The 18,854-nt window shown below is 37.6% G+C and overlaps 1 protein-coding gene across 2 annotated transcripts in view; it reads right to left on the reverse strand.

The window, feature by feature from the left end:
* The window catches only part of EFR3A (EFR3 homolog A), a 124,325-nt gene that overhangs the window by 10,423 nt on the left and 95,048 nt on the right, over positions 1-18,854 (reverse strand). For both annotated transcript variants that reach the window (XM_046007310.1, XM_046007319.1), the window contains 6 exons: positions 17,223-17,384; positions 16,479-16,610; positions 15,249-15,316; positions 14,172-14,299; positions 6,442-6,533; positions 1,871-1,919 (listed from right to left, as the gene is read on the reverse strand). In XM_046007310.1, the coding sequence (XP_045863266.1) occupies positions 1,871-1,919; positions 6,442-6,533; positions 14,172-14,299; positions 15,249-15,316; positions 16,479-16,610; positions 17,223-17,384 (631 nt within the window). The remainder of the gene's footprint in view (positions 1-1,870; positions 1,920-6,441; positions 6,534-14,171; positions 14,300-15,248; positions 15,317-16,478; positions 16,611-17,222; positions 17,385-18,854) is intronic.

The raw sequence follows: 18,854 nt of genomic DNA on the forward strand, positions 1-18,854 counted from the left end.
TGTACTCATGGGTTGAGATTTAATAATTTATATTAAGAGTATTCCTAAATAAAATCTCATTTACAAAAAGCTGTGTGTGTGTGGTGCTAACGACTATGATCACTGCTAAAGGAGTGTGATGCTGCTGCCTCCTTCACTCGTGCTAATCGATGCAGTATAAAGGCTAACAGTGTCTTTAAACTCTTTTTTTTTTTTTTTTTAATTTGAGTAGTTTTTTTTTTTTTTAAGATTTTATTTATTTATTTGACAGAGAGAAATCACAAGAGAGGCAGGCAGAGAGAGAGGAAGGGAAGCAGGCTCTCCGCTAAGCAGAGAGCCCGATGTGGGACTCGATCCCAGGACCCTGAGATCATGACCTGAGCCGAAGGCAGCGGCTTAACCCACTGAGCCACCCAGGCGCCCTGTCTTTAAACTCTTAAGCAATGTTATAATGAAAATATTTTTTGCTAGACGGATCCCTTGAAAGAGCCACCACAGGCTACTGGGGCCCACAGAGGCACACTGTGAGAACCGATGCCCTAGACTGTAAATTTCTCTACATGTCTTATTCTTGTTGTGACTGTTATTTTTAAGTAGGCTCCATGCCCAACATGGGGCCTGAACTCACAACCCTGAGATTAAAAGTCACACGCTTTACCAGCTGAGCCAGCCGCACACCCCATGACATGCCCTGTTAATCTTTAAATGTCTCAAAATATCTTGTATATAATGGGTGTTCAAATTGCTTACTGAATTCAATTAATTTTGGTAAATTTGACACTGTATCACATAATTTAAAAATCCTCTAATGGATTAAACTGATAAAGGTCGGATTTTATTTTAGGCATGATGGGTGCTAGCACTCCACTTTTCTTGATACTAATTCTCTTATTCTAACAGCTCGGAAAAAAACGACAGTCATTTTCCACCATATATTGCTTTACCAGTTAGAAATGAATTGAGAACAAGGTATCATTAGCCTGGCAGTAATTTATATCAATACTTAATTGAAAGAACCATTTAAAAATTTTTAAAAAGAGGCAAATCATATAAAACTTATCTCCATAAGGGCCAAAGGAGAAAAAAATCAGAGTAGTATTTTTGCAGTGTGAAAAGATCACTCAGTCAAATGTGGGTACAAAATCTGGCATCAGCATTTACTAGCCACGTGACCTCAGGAGAGTTTAATTTCTCTGCTCCGATGTTCTCACTGATAAACCTGCAGGAGTTAACATGGTCCTCTATCATGTCTACCTGCTAACAATCTCAGCCAGCTCCCTTCTCCTACCCCATTAGAAATATGCTTCTAATTACACTACTGTGTGCCTGTGAAAAGCTACTCTAGGGGTGCCTGGGTGGCTCAGTGGGTTGGGGCCTCTGCCTTCAGATCAGGTCATGATCCCAGGGTCCTGGATAGAGCACCCCTGCCCCCCATCCTCTGTTCAGCAGGGAGCTGCTTCCTCCTCTCTCTCTGCCTGCTTCTCTGCCTGCTTGTGATCTCTGACAAATAAATAAATAAATAAAATCTTAAAAAAAAAAAAGCTACTTTATTTAATTCACTCAGAGTTATTCAGAATTTTCATCCCCCCGTCTCCTACAGAAGGAAATATGCTATTTCTCCTAAGTTCGAGCAGTCTGCATGTTGGCCATCTTAAATAAATGTGGCATTAAAATACACTCACATGCTTTCATAATTCTAGGAAAGTCACTGTACAGAGAAGAATTACCTATGATAAGACAGGACAAGTATAACAGTCTAAAAAACGTAGCTGAATAAATCAATTACAGATCTATGCAGAAATGCCATGCTGCTTGTTTATTCTGGTACCTCACCAAGTACTAAGACAGAGATAAGCTAGCAAATCATTAGGAGAGTTCACAAAAATCTCACCAATTGCTTTCTTCAATGCTTCAAAGGTGATTTCTTCAGTGTTATTAACCTAGAGAAAGGTGATTTTAAGAGTTAAGAAAAGTCAATATAAATAATACCTTCAACTACTTAAAGTCATCTAAGAACGCCTACAATTGTTTTTCTTCTTTGTGCTGGCTGGATCTGTGACTATCATCCATAGTATCAAATAATCTCCACTTCCTCCTTGGCTGAACCAGTGGCCTACTACAGGGATTAATGTGGGCCTGGCAGAATCAACCACCACTGAATTACAAAACTCGATCTCCTCTCATGGGATATGCAACAAGGTCTGAATCCCACTGGCTGAACTAGGCTTCCCTAAGTGAACAGTGCTTTGAGATATTCAAGGCAGAGAAAATATGTAAATATAGTTCAGCTCTGTAATACATGAAAACTAAGTACTCTATACCCTCTGGAATTTTAGTGCCGTATACAGTTTACAAATAAAAAATAAACTGAAAACTTTAATGGTTTAAAAGCAAGAATCACCACTTCTTTGGGAAGTGTCCAGCGAGTACAGTTAACATCTTAAAACAATCATATTCTGGGTCTTCTAAGGTAAACCACCTACACTTATTTTCCAGAAACACCCTTTAGTAAAAAGCTTCCCTCCTTTCTTGCTTTGAGATATATAAAAGGCATGAAATCAACAGCTTTATGATAAAAAATCAGTAATCGTTTTTATGGCACCAGTACATTTTCAGGGGGAATAATTTACATCATTACTAAAGTATCTCTGAATAGAAGTTAAGAAATGATACCTGAGTACTTGCCTGGGCCTCTGGTCATCCCTAATTTTAGCTCATGAGCTTCTTTTGCTAAGTCTAAGGCAGCAAGACTAATGAAAGCAAGACTTCGTGCTTTGCACCTTAGCTTCTCTGTAATACAAAGGCTTTAGCTGGAAATGAAGCAGCAAGAGTTCCACTACCTCAGTTTTTCTACTGAGGGTTCATGTTTCTAGTTGAAGTCAGATTAAACTTGGGAATCTTCAGTTGCTTTGTTCTAGATATTTGGAGCAGACATATAGGATTAGGCTCTGGCTCATTAATTACTTGTACCTAGCAGCAGTCTAATACCTCAATGAAAAAAACCCACTGGTTAGGGGTTTTAAACTTTTGAGAAACAACTATAATACAGCGAAAAGAACACAGAACCATGAGGCCAGCCTTTTTGTTACACATAACTTAATTATTACCTATTCAATCCCAGGTAAGTGAAAATTTAAAGTTCTTTATTCCAAAAACAAATCTTCTCTATTGGTTTGTGTTTTCCCCAATTCGGACGACCATGATGCAGTCACGCTGTCCCTCTCCTTTCTTGCTTTTAATCTCCTTTCTCAGACTCCCTTTTAGTCACTTCTTGGTCCTGCCCATCCCGTTCTGGAACAGGCTACTGCTCTTCAGCCCCTCTCCTTATTTCCAGCCTGGTTACTGCAGGTCCTCCTTACGCAAACTGTATGCTCTTAAAAGGAGCTATTAGCTGACCTCTCTACCTCTGGCCTCTTTTTTCCAGTTTAGCCTGGCCACACTTCCAAGTTCCTTTCACGAAAGCATCGTCCCAATAACGGACACTGCCCAAATTTCAGTGTTTCCTTACTTCCTACCAAATACCCACAAAGCCCTCAGGCAGGTGATAAAGCCTTCTATAATTTGGCTTCAATCTTGTTTCCCACTCTTCCCTGTTGTCAACCCTATTTAAAAAGGAAAAAAGATCAACTGCTTTATATTAGTGTTCAATGATTCATATTTTTCATAGAGTGTAGCTGTTAAATATAAGACATCTACTTCACTTGGTGCCCAACCAAACTACAGTCTGTTTCCCTCTCTAGAACACCACTTGTGTGTTCCGGAGAAATGATGCAAAGGCACCAGCCTTGAGGAGTTTCAACAATCCTTTTACTCTTGATGACTTTTGCCCTTATTCATGATCTACAACTCTAACCTAGACTGTGCAACACCATTGAGCCTACATAAGATCTGTTTGTCCTTTTCCAATCAGGCTAGTTGTTATGTTGCTTCCACTGATAACTTACTAATTTTATAGCACCTAGGAGAGCAGCTTCTAACTAATACTACACTAGACTTATTCTGTTAGCACACATGCAAGCTTCTTTACTCGTATTTGGGAAAAGGCAGGAGTGTATAAAACAAAGGTCTGTTATTTGTCCTAGAACAAATGACAATTCTTTTTAGACAACCAGTGACTTTTGTACAAAGAAAAGTTCAATATACACTCAAAATCTAGTATGTATAGCCTCTCATCCATTCCCCAAAGTAATCAAGCACTATTACCTTTTAGAAAGAAGAAATGAGTGGTGATTTCAATAGACCATAGTAACGATCTGAGTCATAATTAGGGAAAACAGAAGTTTGCTATGATCTGAATGTTCTGACTTCTAAAAAATAATTATATAAGCACTAAAAGCAGATATTGGATACATCTGAGGACTAATCAGGATTATGTATTCAAAATTCCACATAATTTTGATCAAATACAAGAGTACTTTTTTAAAATGAGCAATTCTCTTATTTGATTCATTGTTAGCAAATATACTTATTCATAGTTTGATACTTCGTTAAACCATTAACTGGTGAACACTTAACTGATGTGAATTTCTCCTCTCCATGCTATGAAATTAATTCGTTCTGAAGGTAATGTTATTTTGTCTTCTGTATGCAAAATCAGATTACATAATGGTAAATGAGTTTGAAACTCCAATGTGCTCAAGTAAATCTTACAATAAACTGTACTTGACTTCTCAAATGCTCAGTGTGCAGGATATCTAACTTAGGACTTACAGCAAAGAGAAAACAGGGTCTTTAATAAGTTAAATATTAATGGACTTTTAAAAAAATTTTATTTTTTCAGTGTTTCAAGATTCATTGTTTATGCACCACAACCAGTACTCCATGCAATATTAATGGACTTTTAATTGCAAAATGCATGTTTAAGAATCTTCTTCCTGTAGTAAGTCTTCAAACAAATGTTTTCTTCAGTTCATTTTATAAAAATAGACTGATTTGTCTGCAATAGCTTGAAGTGCTATATATCTATAAGTTAAATAAAAATAGTAAACAAAAGGAGAATGAAATACCACTCAATAAAATTCATTTCACTCTTGGTAAACTGTAAAAACTAAAGCTTTAGATTAACCCCCCAAAAATAACAGCAGCAAATTCATAATCATGAAAATACAGAGCTAGTACAATACTCTCCTGAAGAGTAAAACGTATATAAATTAAAATGACTTTCAAGAGGTGAATTTAAGGAAGATGATTTTTCTTGAGCTTTACACTGGCAAGAAACTACACCCACCATATTTCAAAATGAACACTAACTGCCTCTTAACTGCTCTTGACACTACGCTGTTAATTTCTTAATAAAACTGACAGGTTCTACTTACTGGGGAGTGGAACAGCCTAAAAGATGTAAGCTAGTCCACTGGAACCTTGCCACCAAAAAGTTGTAATTCCTGAAGACTGACAGGGACTGGGGAGGTGGGGGGCTGTGACATCATGAATTAAGACAAATTCCTTCCCCCTTTCTTAGATGGATAATCTCTTAAATTATTTATACTGTACCATGAGAAATAATGAAAAACCTAGGAAGGTAAACAATACATAAACTTCAAGGAAGAGGCTGATGTGACATCGTGGTATTTCCGCATTTTTACTAGCCTGTCAAAAAATTCTCTGGTGATGTGTGCAGAGTAACTCTTACACAATACTGGCTGTTTTCCTCTTCCTAAAACTCAGGTACACTTTTGTGCTCTATTGAAACAGGAGGAGAGCATGAAATCTCTGACATTTCAGATAAGTCACAGTCCTTGAAGAGTAGTAGGGCACTGATACACTGCAGCCTGTATTAAATCCATTATAGCTACTATCCCGGGGCGCCTGGGTGGCTCAGTGGGTTAAAGCCTCTGCCTTCAGCTCAGGTCATGATCCTGGTGTCCTGGGATCATGCCCCACATCAGCCTCCCTGCTCGGCGGGGAGCCTGCTTCCCCCACTCTGCCTGCCTCTCTGCCTACTTGTGATCTCTGTCAAATAAATAAATAAAATCTTAAAAAAAAAAAAAAAATACACCCTCCCAGATCAGGCTCTGAAAACTTCCATGGAGCATTTGCCTTCATGTGAGATTGTACAGTTCCCTTTATTCTCATAATCTGTTTCATAAATCTTCAAAAATAAATAGGATTTGGAGAGCCACCCAATTTAATAACAGGCCTTATATAACATTTCTTACTGATTTAAAAAAAAGTCTGTTTCAGTTCTTTTATTATACTAAATTACAATATAAAACCTAGATGACCTCAATACATAATGTTAAGTTTATGTATCTTTACTGAGAGCTGACATGAATTTAGTAAAATAAATAAAAAATAAGCTCAAGGCTAAATCAGATTAATGTCTACTAACAGCACTGTTGATCTGAGGGATGATTTACAGTTACATTTGTTTCTGGTTTGAAAGTATGGAATGGCAACAAGTTCTTTTAAATTGATGTCTATCTCAAGAAAGTACCCCACCATACACTTCCAACAACTTACCACATCATCAGAAGGAATGTTGTTGGGTAAAATATCCACCTGAATGGATACGGTGTCCACAATACTTTTTCTTCTAGAAAGTCGATCTTCATCTAAAAATCAAAATGGGTTTTCCCCGTTACTTGCTAGTTAGAAATGGTATGTGATTTAAAAACTCTACTTATTTCAGATTTCAGAAGAGCTTAGAAAATAAAGTTTTCTTTTCTGTTCTTTTTAAATATATAAAGCGTTGTGTTCTCAGAATTTTAAATTTCATCAGGCAGATTAAAAAAATAGAACTGATGCGGTGAACTAAGGTTAATAGTTCTACTTTCCAAAAGGGGGCATTCAGAGCAGCAAATATTACCAGTAACCTAACAGTTTAAGAAAAAATAAAAGTCAACAGCAAAAGGAGGAATTACATAATCTAAAACGAATATATCCATTTTTACTAACACTCACTATATTGCCCTTGTATCTCTCATTTCGCCCCTGAACAGTGAAAGCTGTGCGCTAACTGTGGATCTAGCGCAGGAACCCATGTCTGCAAGTGTTTACCACGCACCGCATTTGCGGCCTGCAAGGATCTGTTGCTTCAGTCATTAGCTCCTTCTCTACCCTTTCCAGCTGTTCAACTCCACTGGCTCCTCAGGTTTTGCTTAAGTCAACCACCAGTCTGGAAAACCTTGTTCTTCACTTAAATGCTCAGGCTAATCTACTTTCTCCCCACTTTTGCAAACATGCTTGGTCTGAACCAAACGCTCTATGTATGTCTCTACCTACTCTTCTTAATCCTGTAAGAACTGTAAGAACTGTAAGAAGGCAGTTACAATCCTGCACTGGTTAACCACCCTTCTCAAAAGAGTGTGTGTCTTCCCACCCAGTAAAGTTCAACAGCTATTCCTAGTTCCACTTTATGCTTAACCATTTTGTGGAAATTTGAATTTTATTATAATCTCCTCCCACACATTTTTTTTTATTTCGGTTTTCTCCTTCCACATTCAACAAATCTATTAAGTCATTAGACACCATGTTAGGTGTTAGGGACAGACTGCTGAACGTAGTCCATACCAGCTTGTAGTACAACAGGTAAGACCCAAAATAAACAAGTAGTTACACAAGTAATGAAGCACTTGGAGAAACACAGGGTACCAGAAATCAATAGCTATGATTTCATCTGAAAAAAGGAAGCAATACTTTATGTATTCCAATACAGAGAATCAGAGATTTATTCAACCACAGTTGAACATGACAAGTACACTTTCTCTTCTGAGCTCCAGTCCAGTATTTTCAATTTCCTACCCGTCAATTCTACTCAACATGTTCTAAACTCAACTTTAACATCTCTAATAAACCATCTTTATGGCACACTGCCCTATTTTCAAGAGGGCCATCATTAAAATTCTGCACCTTTTTTGCCTGAATTCTTAGGATAGCTTCCTACCTGATCTATTTGCTCTCTCCCTTTTATTTTGCCAATAGTGTTATTTCGGAAGTAAATCATTTTTAGTCTTAATTATAATTCAAAACAAATACGGCCCACACACTGATACAGAGAGCCTCCCAAGCTTTTACAATTGGGTTTAGAACACGTCAGAGGAAACTGGAAGAGGCTGCTCACACTGTGGGCTCTGACTGCCCAGCCCCCACAGAGCTACTAGAAGGGCTAAGGAGATCAGTATGCGGATACATCTAGAATGTTCCCTACAGCAGCTGGGAAGCTCAGCTCCAGAATCTATGTCTGAGAGCACAGTCACTTCATAATCTGGTGACACCCCATCTTTCTAATTCTATTTTATGCATACTGTGATCTTCTTCTACGGCAAGAGTCAAGAATGAAGAACTACAAGAAGGCCAGCACAGATGGAGAAGCTGGTTTCTTACTGACCACTCTTCTACTCACAGAAGACGTCCATGGTGGTAATTAATGCTGGTGATCACATATGGCTGTTGACCCTCTTTCAAGTCAGAGAGGCCTGCAGTTACAGCTTCTCTGTGATTTAGAAGGACTCCGTAACTAGTTCTGGCCGATAAAGTACAAGCAGTATTCCAGAGAGCAGCTGCTCCGTTAGCCCAGATGATGGAGTATCTGAAATATCATATCTGGAATCTCCATCATTCCAGATATGGATGCTATGAAGCTATGCACAGTTAATTTGAGCAAAAATTTACTGCTTTAAACCACTAAGCACCTATGATTGTTACCACAACTTAACTTAGCCAGGGTTTAATCCTGGCACTACTAATATTTTGGGCCAGATAATTCTTGTGGGGTGTGTGTGTGGGTGGGTGGGATTTCTGTGTATTACAGAATGTTTAGCTTCTACCCACTAGAAGCCAGTAGGGCTACCCCACCTCACCTTGCCCCACAGTGGTGATAACTAAAAAATGTCTCCAGGACTGATAAATGTTTCCTGGCATGGGCAAAATCACCCTCAGATGAGAGTCACCGACTCAATCCATCCCGACAACAGCAATACTACCATACCACCTATATGCCACCATCATATCTTTTTTTTTTTTGCCACCATCGTATCTCAAGTTTCTTAAAACACTAACCACATCACTCCACCAACCTACCTACTTCTTGATGAATTAAAAAGCCATTCTGGGGTCTCTGGTAAGATCTTACCAACAGTAATTTCAACCACTCCCTAATTTATCTAATGTTCAAGTAAAATGTGCTATTCTCCCATCTCTGAGCACGCTTTGGCCTCCTGCCTTCCATGCTTTTCTAGCAACAGAAACCCGTATTGGGAACAGTCTATTACTTGCCCTTCTTTACATCCTCCCACTATACAAATTCCCACATCTTTTAAGGCCTAAATGAATATTATAACACTTCCTTAAAATTTTAAATATTACTGCAATTATTTCCACTTATCCCTCTTTCTTCCAGACACAAAAACTATCAGTTATGACTGATCTTCCCCAATCACCCTTCCATTAATATCACCCTTCTAACATTTCCTGGGCTTTGTACTAAGACATGTAAATTAATGCCTTATCTTGGCAATCACAGCAGGAATTCAGTGATAAACTCTCTGCTTTGCACCTACCACACAGGATTCACTTGGGTTCTACTGTAAGAAGGCTCGAGGTATGGATGAATACCTCTTCAACTGTGACATAGCAATACAGATTGCTCTGCTACGGATTTCAGCTTGAAAATACTTCATCTTCTGCTTGTGTCTATGACTACAACCTAGACACTGTATCCTTTGCTTCCTCGTGATCATATGCTTTGATATAAATTACCAACATAATGACATCAATGGAGCCGCTACAAAGTAGTATGTGCTCATCGATGCTGACTTGCTTTTATCTTCGAAGCTGGTCAACTGTCAAGGCCTCATCAGAACTCAAAATGAAGAATAATAGCCTGTTTCTCACACAAAAACAAAACAAAACACAGCATAAAAGGATTTCTAGGGTAACATACAAAGGCTGATGGGTAGCACAGAAGAGTCAGCTTGAAGCCAAAGATAAAAATAAAATGGGAAGAGAGACATGAGGGCAGGAAAGGAATCACTGGGTGGCAAAAATCAATGAGAACATACTCCAGAGGAAGTAGATTTAAGAAGATTAAAAATTTTCAAAGGGAAGAAAATAAAGCCGAATGGGAAACTCTAATGTTATATTCTCAGAACTTTATTCTTTTGACCTATACAATTACCTGCTTACAGCAGTCAAGCAGAAAAGCCCAGGCATATCTATAATCAGATATCATGGACATCTACTCGAACGTAAGGTTTCTAAAATAGAGCTTATGCACTTAATGCCCTTCATTCCCATGGGCCACCTGTGTCTGTTCCTGACCTGCTTTTTCCAAGCCTACTGAATGCAGCTTCCGTGGACTATACCATGCTGCTGTCTAGAGAACTGCCTTGTCACCATCTCACTGTCTGATTTATATAACTTCTGGGGAGACTGTTGTTTCCCACCCTTAAAATGGGCCGGGGTAGTCCCAGACACTGCTTGCTGTGCCCTCACCATTCCCATCCCTCCTCCTGCTCTGCGTCCTGTGTCTGCTATTCACAATGGTGACCATCATCTCTTCTTATTGTTTCTAACTAGAACTAGAGTTTAGAAGCAATTCTTAGAGCTATGCTCATTACAACCTCTGAACTCCCACACAAAAGCCATCTCAGACTCTTAACTGCCTACAAGGCACCCTACTTGGTTGCTCACTGTCAAAGATACTCAGCAAGGGGCTGATCCCTTAAACTAACCACTTTTTCCTATTCATCTCTGTTAATAAAAACTCCATCCTTCTATCATCCAAGATCCAAAACAACATATAGACAATTACATCTGTTTGAAATACCTTTTTCTTTCTTCACTTAACCCCTGTCATACCATCCAACTCTACCAAAAAAAAAAAAAAAAAAAGGCAACTGAAGCAGAAAATATACTCAGCTCTTACCCTCACTGGTGTGCCTTCCACCCAAGCGTCCAAGGCAGAAACCAAGACAAATCTTTGGTTTTCCTCCTGCTCCCCTCACACCAATCAACTGCTTATAAATTCTTTCTTGTAGGTTTTCCTAGAATCTATCCACTTCTCTGCATTCTCACTCAGTGCATTCTCACTCAGCACTCCTGGAGATTACTGAAGAGCATTGTAAATGGTTGCTCCATCTCCACTCTGCTAAAGCACCACCAGAGTAATACTTGTACAATGCTTAACCTGGCTTAAAATCACTCCTTGACTTCCCAGCGTTGCAGAATAGTACAAGCTATGCAACCTCATCTACAATTCCCAACCCTACTCCTCTGATTCAGTCCAAGAACACTAATTTCATACTAATTCCCTGAAGAATCATGTTCTTACCTACATTTATTCTTTCACACATGTCGTCACACTTCTGAAAGAAACACCAAATATCTGCTTCAGGCTCCTCCTAGGAATTGTTCCCTTTGGAAGACATCTCTTGCCTACCAAACCTGGACCAAATGCTCTCCTAGCTGCTGCCTGGGATCCCCAAACTTCTCTGATCATAGCCCTTAAGCTCTGCTTTAACCGTCCAGTTATTTGTCCTGAGATAAAATGTGTAATGAATTAGCTTCTTTGCTATGCATCTGGAATAAAACTGGTAAAACGCCACCATGGGGGAACTGAGAAAATAGTCACTCAAATCTTCTGTGCTTTGTGGTCCACATGAGGAACCCAGTTGAGAAAGACTATCCATTCTGTGAAAGGAGAGACTTTATTTTGTCCATTCTTGTTTCCATTTGCACAGAAGCTGGAACTGTAAATACTCATAAACATTAATTATACAAGTTCACTACAGTCACTGACATCTTGATTGGTCTAGCTGAGATATTACTCAGTATTACCGTACCCCTTCATGGAGGAATACTTACCACACACCTAGACCTACACTATTCACTCAAGTTCTAGGTTGATTTGGGATAAAAGAAAAATGCTATACCATCTTACATTTATGGACCACTTACTGTATGTCGGTCACCAATAGTTAAATAAACTTTAGACAGACCACTCTTCTTTCCCTAGAACCACTACCGTTATATTTCAATCATGTGTCCACCTTCTCCACCAGATTTTAATCCTTAACATCTTTTTACCCTCAAAATCCGCAACAATGTCTGGTATATAATAGGCACTCAGTGAAGGTTTATGGAATACATGAAAAAAACAATCTGGATCTGTATGGATGACTGAACAATCTCTATGTACATGGGAAATAGCAGTGTTACCTAATCAAATGATTTAATTTCTACTTCATTACTCTCATTTTTAAACAAAGATACTACTACTACCTACTAACCTTCAAGGGTTAAATGAGAAAATGAATACAAGTGCTTGTCTCAGTGAATGGCACGGAGTGAATGCATACTAACTGACTGCTAATATTTTCTCTCTTTTTTTTTTTAAGATTTTATTTATTTATTTGACAGAGAGAGATCACAACTAGGCAGAGAGGCAGGCAGAGAGAGTGAGAGGGAAGCAGGCTCCGTGCCGAGCAGAGAGCCTGATGTGGGACTCAATCCCAGGACCCTGAGATCATGACCTGAGCAGAAGGCAGAGGCTTAAACCACTGAGCCACCCAGGCGCCCGACTGCTAATATTTTCATGATGACAGGTATATGCATGATACACGAGACACCAAGTATGTTTTGCTTTTTCTTTTGATATAGTCGTCTTACATCCCTTATTTTTTAAAATGAATATCTTATGGTTAACACAACAACAACAAAAATTTAATAATCAATCAACTATACCATAAAGCATCACTACGTCTTCAGAATCTTTCTGCATTAAGACAGGACTTATGTGCCACAGACTGATTCTAAACTACTGAAGTTTTTAGAAGTCAAAAAAACCGTATTCAAACTGAGGAATTTCTTTGCAGTTACATAATTAAATATATACTGAAATATTCAGGATTCCTCCAATGACAGAGACACATTAAGAATGAGAATACATCTGGGCGGGGGGGGGGGGAGCATAGAGCAAGCCATCTGTTAAACAAACAAAAAGTACCATAATTTTCATTAAAAATGATTACTTGTTAAGAGTCCCATCTGTTAAAGAGTTAAAGGAACAGGGTAAAAGGAAATAAGAAGGGTGAAAATATACTACGGCTACTGGGAAGGTAAAGGGAAATAACCAACGAACTTCTAACTACATAAAATCTATGGGCCACTGGCTCCATTTCTAAAATGCAAATTTTATTAAGCTATTTTTCTAGAGGAAGGTGAGGGAAGGGCAGGCCAAACTGATACTTGGATTTACCTTTGTGCTTGCGCCTGGGTTTATGAGGTTTTCTGCCTGAAGGAAAGAGAGCTAAATCCAAATTATAAGAATGAAATATTTTTGAGGTCTTTTTAAAACTGTTTTAAATTACAAAACTATGCAACTGTTTTGTTTTTAGCTCTTTTATATCCCCAACGAATTCATGAGATATAGAACCTTTCATATTCTAGAATGTAAAAGAAAACGCAAAAGTATTCATTAATATTCAGAGCATTACGAACTATCACTGTAATAAACATGTATGTTTCAGATCCATATTATAAAAAAAGATAGCTATTTACAAAGACTGTGCTATTTTTATTGTTTAATCCAGAAAACTACCTAACTCAAACAATTCTCATATAGTGTCCCCAAAGCAAGAACTAGTTCTTCTACCAAATTTAATACTTATATGACCATGAAATGACAATAAAGACACAGGCCAGAGAAACTCTGATTTTAGTTGTTAGAGTAAACATTGAATGCAAAACACCATGCAGTTTTGCCTTTAAAAACAACAGAATTTTTTGAGGCAATGAAAAGAACAGAAGGAAATACATGGTGCACAGAGGAAAACACATTCTTAAAAGGTCTGCAGGCTTTAACAGAACAGTCAGCACTCTTTCCAGTGAGACCTGACATTCAGTTCAGTGGTCACAAATCACTCATTAAACAATTTATATATATTTCCATAAGTCAAACACAATGTGGGTTAATGAGGAAAGATTTCTATGGGCTTCTCTGTTTGAAGTACACTAATATATTAAATATAATACTAACAATCACTTAAGGACTCCATTTGCTGATGATAAAATCACATGAGATTTACTGAAGTTTTTAAGAGCAAAATTTTAAAGAGAAACTAAAACCTCCTAAGCATTTGAAAAACTGTGGTAAAGTGTACAAACAATGAATTTTCATTGCTAACTGGGTTAATGGAAAAATTACCAAAATGTAATCACCAGAGTTAGAGTTCCAATTACCCTCCTCTTACCTGTTACTTGTGGTACATATGGTACTGACAATCTCTCAACACTATAGCCGCTTCCGCCTAGTGACTCTGCAATCTTGTTGGTCAAAAAGTATAAATTTTTGTCATGCTTCTCTAAAGATTTTGGAAGCCTGTCGGGTTGATCAAAACAAAAGTCATTCAGCATTATTTAAATTACTGAGCAAAAATAAGTTAACATGCAGGCATGCTAGATCAAAGCCTAAATATAAATATAAATACAATTTAAACTGTAATTAGTGATAGAAAAATCAGTGTATTTTTGGTGACCAATCTGACTATAAAAACACATGGTATATAGTCCCATATGTTAGGCATTCTGCTATGATTCTTTCTCCAGTAACATTCCAACGGGGAAGTCAGCCTTTAATTATTCTGTGGGTATTCACACATTAAATGATGAAGAGGACTAAATTCAGCTTTAACCTTCATGCTAATTAAAACTCTGAGAGAAGAAAATCAAACTGCAGCTCAGTGACTGCTAATGAAACGCGTATCAGCCAGCGAAGTGATAGGAAGCACCTGCTCAATCACATGATGGTCTACTTTCTTCTCAAACTCTGATATTATCTTGTGCTGATGCTTTCGATATTACACTGCTTTTATAGCCCAGAAGTCTGAATAAAGTATTGTTCACATATATTTTCTTGTTTGAAGAGCAAGGGAGAGTGCAGGTATAATACCAATTTTCCTTAATACAGTCCCTGTCCCACAATTTTGTGAATGCTGTTACCTATTACTGAAAGTCGTGACCAGGATATTGTATTCTCTTAAGAAATGCTTAGTTATATATGAGAACATGCTATATTTAAGAGATATATCTCTACATTAAAAAAAGGTTAAGATAAATTTTTTTCACCAAAGATTGACTATGTGTGTACATGAGTCTACACTTACATTGTATAAGAACTTTTATAGGAAGGGAAAGAAGACAGATGCATTAAATGACAGAAATGCAAAATATATGAAAATATGCTAACAACAGTTTACTCCTTTATAATCATCACTGATTGCTTTCTCAAGCCAGTGTCCCTTCCTTAAAAATGTAAAGAATTAACATACATGCACTTATCTCTGAAAATATGCTCTGGTAGAAAATAAGGGGCTTCCATAGTTCGCATTTCAATAACCTGAAAGATATCCAAAAACAAAACAAAAAAAATCAAAACCCTCACTCCTCAGGATTTGGCTCTGAAAATTTGGAAAACTAAAAACACAGAAATTAAACATTTATAAAAATACCAGCCCTTTATTTTGGAATTTAAGCTATGTTTAGAGCCCACAACAAGTTCATTTTATTTTCACTTATTATTTTAAAAATTCAGAAGGTAACAAAACTGCAACAATAAAATAAAACACGCAGTAAAAAAAAATTATTATATTTAACTGAACCTACTACAAAAGGATAAGAACATGTATTTTCTCAAGTGCCACTGCGTTGGAAGCACCTTGACAAAGCCCAAGGCCATGAGCACCCTTACTCTCCTCAGCCACCTTCTGCAGCGTGTGCATGAGGTCTCAACACACTTCCGGGGCTGGGCTCCTCTGCGCCACTGTGATCAACTTAGAGGGGGCACTCTGCTTTCGCAATGGCAGGCATCAGACAGATAGTCACCATTTGTCTAACGAATGGATGAGTTATATTTCTTGTAATGCACTAAAAGCCTGCATTTAAGCATGGACTAAGAGATGTGCTTCCAATTTCAGAAAAATGAGGTTCTCCTTGACCAATAATATTTAAAGAATAAAAATTACAGTGGATTTTCTCTGCCAGGTAAGTTAGAGGCTCTGAAATGCATATTAAATTGTGCAAGTAGCTATTGAATGAGTTATTGCTGAGGAAAGTTGAACATAGTTGAACAACACAAGACAAATCTCTAACAAATGTTTTCCTGTGAGACCTGGCTCAAGTAGACTAGTTTAAAGCAATAACTGAAATAGTATAAAAACTAAAAATAATTTACATACTGAGATTCATAATGGCTTAAAAGGAAAACAACCAGGTAAGAATTCAAATGACATTCTAGAAGAAAACCGTGCATTCCTTGACCACTATACAAAAAATTCTAATAAAGGAACAGGCATCAAAGAAAATACACATACTAACTGTAGTTTTAGTTTAATTTCAAAAGAGTTATTACTGAAAAAGTGATGCACACTTTTACAGCAGTATCTTTATAATTTGATACAAAATCGTTATAATTTGATAGAAAATTAAAAATACTCAGCAGTGGAGGAAAATCAGCCATTTTTATATAAAAACCAAGTTGAAGACTTTTTTAAACATCTTACCTTGCTAACATGTTGGCAAAATGCAGGGACAGCTATCATCTGACTTACAAAGTTGAGGTATGCCGCAACCAGCGCCATTATCCCACAGCGATGGAACATTGGCAAATTATCCTCATTGATAATCGCACTGTCCTTTAATAAAAAAACAAACATGGCTGACAAATCAAGGTCTTAGACTCCATTAGCGTTTTCTCTATGATTATACGGAAAAACTACAGGCTGTTTGAAGTGCTGATAAAAATGTTACCTTCTAAGAAGTTGTTTTTTAAAGAATTCTGAAAGGATAATAAAAATCCATTTATAGGAGAGTTCAAGCTCTCAAATAGCTCTTTCTTAGTAAAGTCTTTTGGGAGGGGTGTGGGGTTACACAAATATACACACACGTGTGTGTGTGTGTGTGTGTATTTATATATGCACATGTACATATATATACATTATATCTTGCACTCAAATATATATCTGATACACAGTCCCATCACATACTGTTCTTTGCATACTCCAATGAGACAGCTACATATGTAATAACTATGTAACGACGCTCTTCTTCACTAGACTGAGAGTATGTTCAAACTCTCAAACTTGTTAAAACTATGAATATGATCATAACGTGGATTATTTTTCTATTTAAAAGTAGACACCTCCCTTTTAAAATTCATGCCTTTGGATAAGGTAAAACCACTTTAAAGACATAGTGTCTAATTCATAAAAAAATTTTTTTTTCACTGAAAGATGACAAAAGCATACCTGTAAAGCAATAGCTAATCGAATGAGATCAATAACCACTTCCTCATTGGCCAATTCAATAGTTAAAAGAGCAAGAGAAGTATAAAGTAGTTCATAGTTTTTCTGAACATTGTCTTCCTCTTTACAGCCCAAATATATGTGCCGATACAATTGTTGCCCATTCTGAAAAGGGAAGTGACATTGAAAAAAGAGGATTTTTGCTTAAAAAGTAGTACAGGCAGATTTCATACACATATAACCTCTTACAAAGTAGCTCTTATTACAGAACTTAACATGGAAGAGAAACTTAAGCTAATAATCAGATGGTCAAATTGTATCATAAGTTATCAACATCAATAAATATGCTAATATACACAACAGCTAAGACAGAGCTGAAGTATGAACCATAAATAAAAATAGCAGCTAAGAGTTCCAGTGTAAACGATGAAATGCTTTTAGTGATCATCTGAAAAGACAAAAGCAAATTCTAGACTGATTTGGGAAAAGGCTGAAATGGCTGGCAGAGTTATGGGAGATACTTCTGCAATACAGCCTTGGCAATGATAACAAAACAAACATTTGGCTAAGGGGAAATGTACTCAGGCTTTCCTGCCTTTGGAGGCAATCTCCTGTGAGGTGGGTGAGGAGGTGTCCAGGGAAGAGCACCCGCAGGTTCCACTATACTTGGGCTAGAGTGACCAAAGGCAAGCCTAAAGCCTTATACAAGAGAGCGGTTACAGAGATACTCCAGGGACTGCAAAAGATTTCCCCCTAAACCAAACTAATCTAAATATATTAACACAGAAAGGAAAAGCCTTTCCTCTAAAGCATTCCAGGGTACAGGTCCAACTACTAAGTGAGAACTAAGAGAAATAAAAATGTGTTCTCCATTTAAAGTCACTATGTGACTTTATGCGGTTAATTAATATGTGGTAATTAATTCAACCTCTTGCATTGGTTCTCATCACTAATTGTAAGCTACAATCATTGATCAGCCCATCCTCAATATGATTTAGCTGGTTAGTGGTGAAGCCCAAGTATTTTTTAAGCACAAAGCTCCCCAGGTGATTCTACTATGCACGCAGGGTTAAGGCTAGGGGCCTATTCACTCATATGTGGAGGGACTTCAGCTTAACCCCCTGGGCCTGTTTCTCAGCAGGTTCACCTTCCTGTTCACTTTAGGGGAAAGGACTGAACAAGACCAACACAGTCTTCTGAATCCAAAGTTTGCTTCTCCCAAATGGTTCTATACTTGGGTGTGTAACAACGGTCTATATATTGGGCCATCTCCAACTCTATTCTTGAATCCTATGTTCCTAAACATCATTAATATTAAAGCTTGCACACATGGGAGTTTAGACGTCAGGTCCCTTAAGTAATTCAAGTTGATTTTGTACCTACTACATACATACCCATCAGGTTAGACAACATTAAAATCTAACATTACTATAATATATAGTGTAAATTGGTGTGATGACTTCACAAAGTAGTTTGGAATTGTCTAATAAATCTGAAGAACCCATTACTTGGCAATGCCTCTCCTGTCAGAGAAATGGGAGTTACATGCGGTACATTACGTGTACGAGAATGCTCACAGCAGCCTGTTTGCAACAATTCAAAAGCCCCCCCAGGATAACAGATAGCTCGTGGTAT

Source organism: Meles meles, chromosome 1, assembly GCF_922984935.1.
Source record: "Meles meles chromosome 1, mMelMel3.1 paternal haplotype, whole genome shotgun sequence".
Taxonomy (NCBI): domain Eukaryota; kingdom Metazoa; phylum Chordata; class Mammalia; order Carnivora; family Mustelidae; genus Meles; species Meles meles.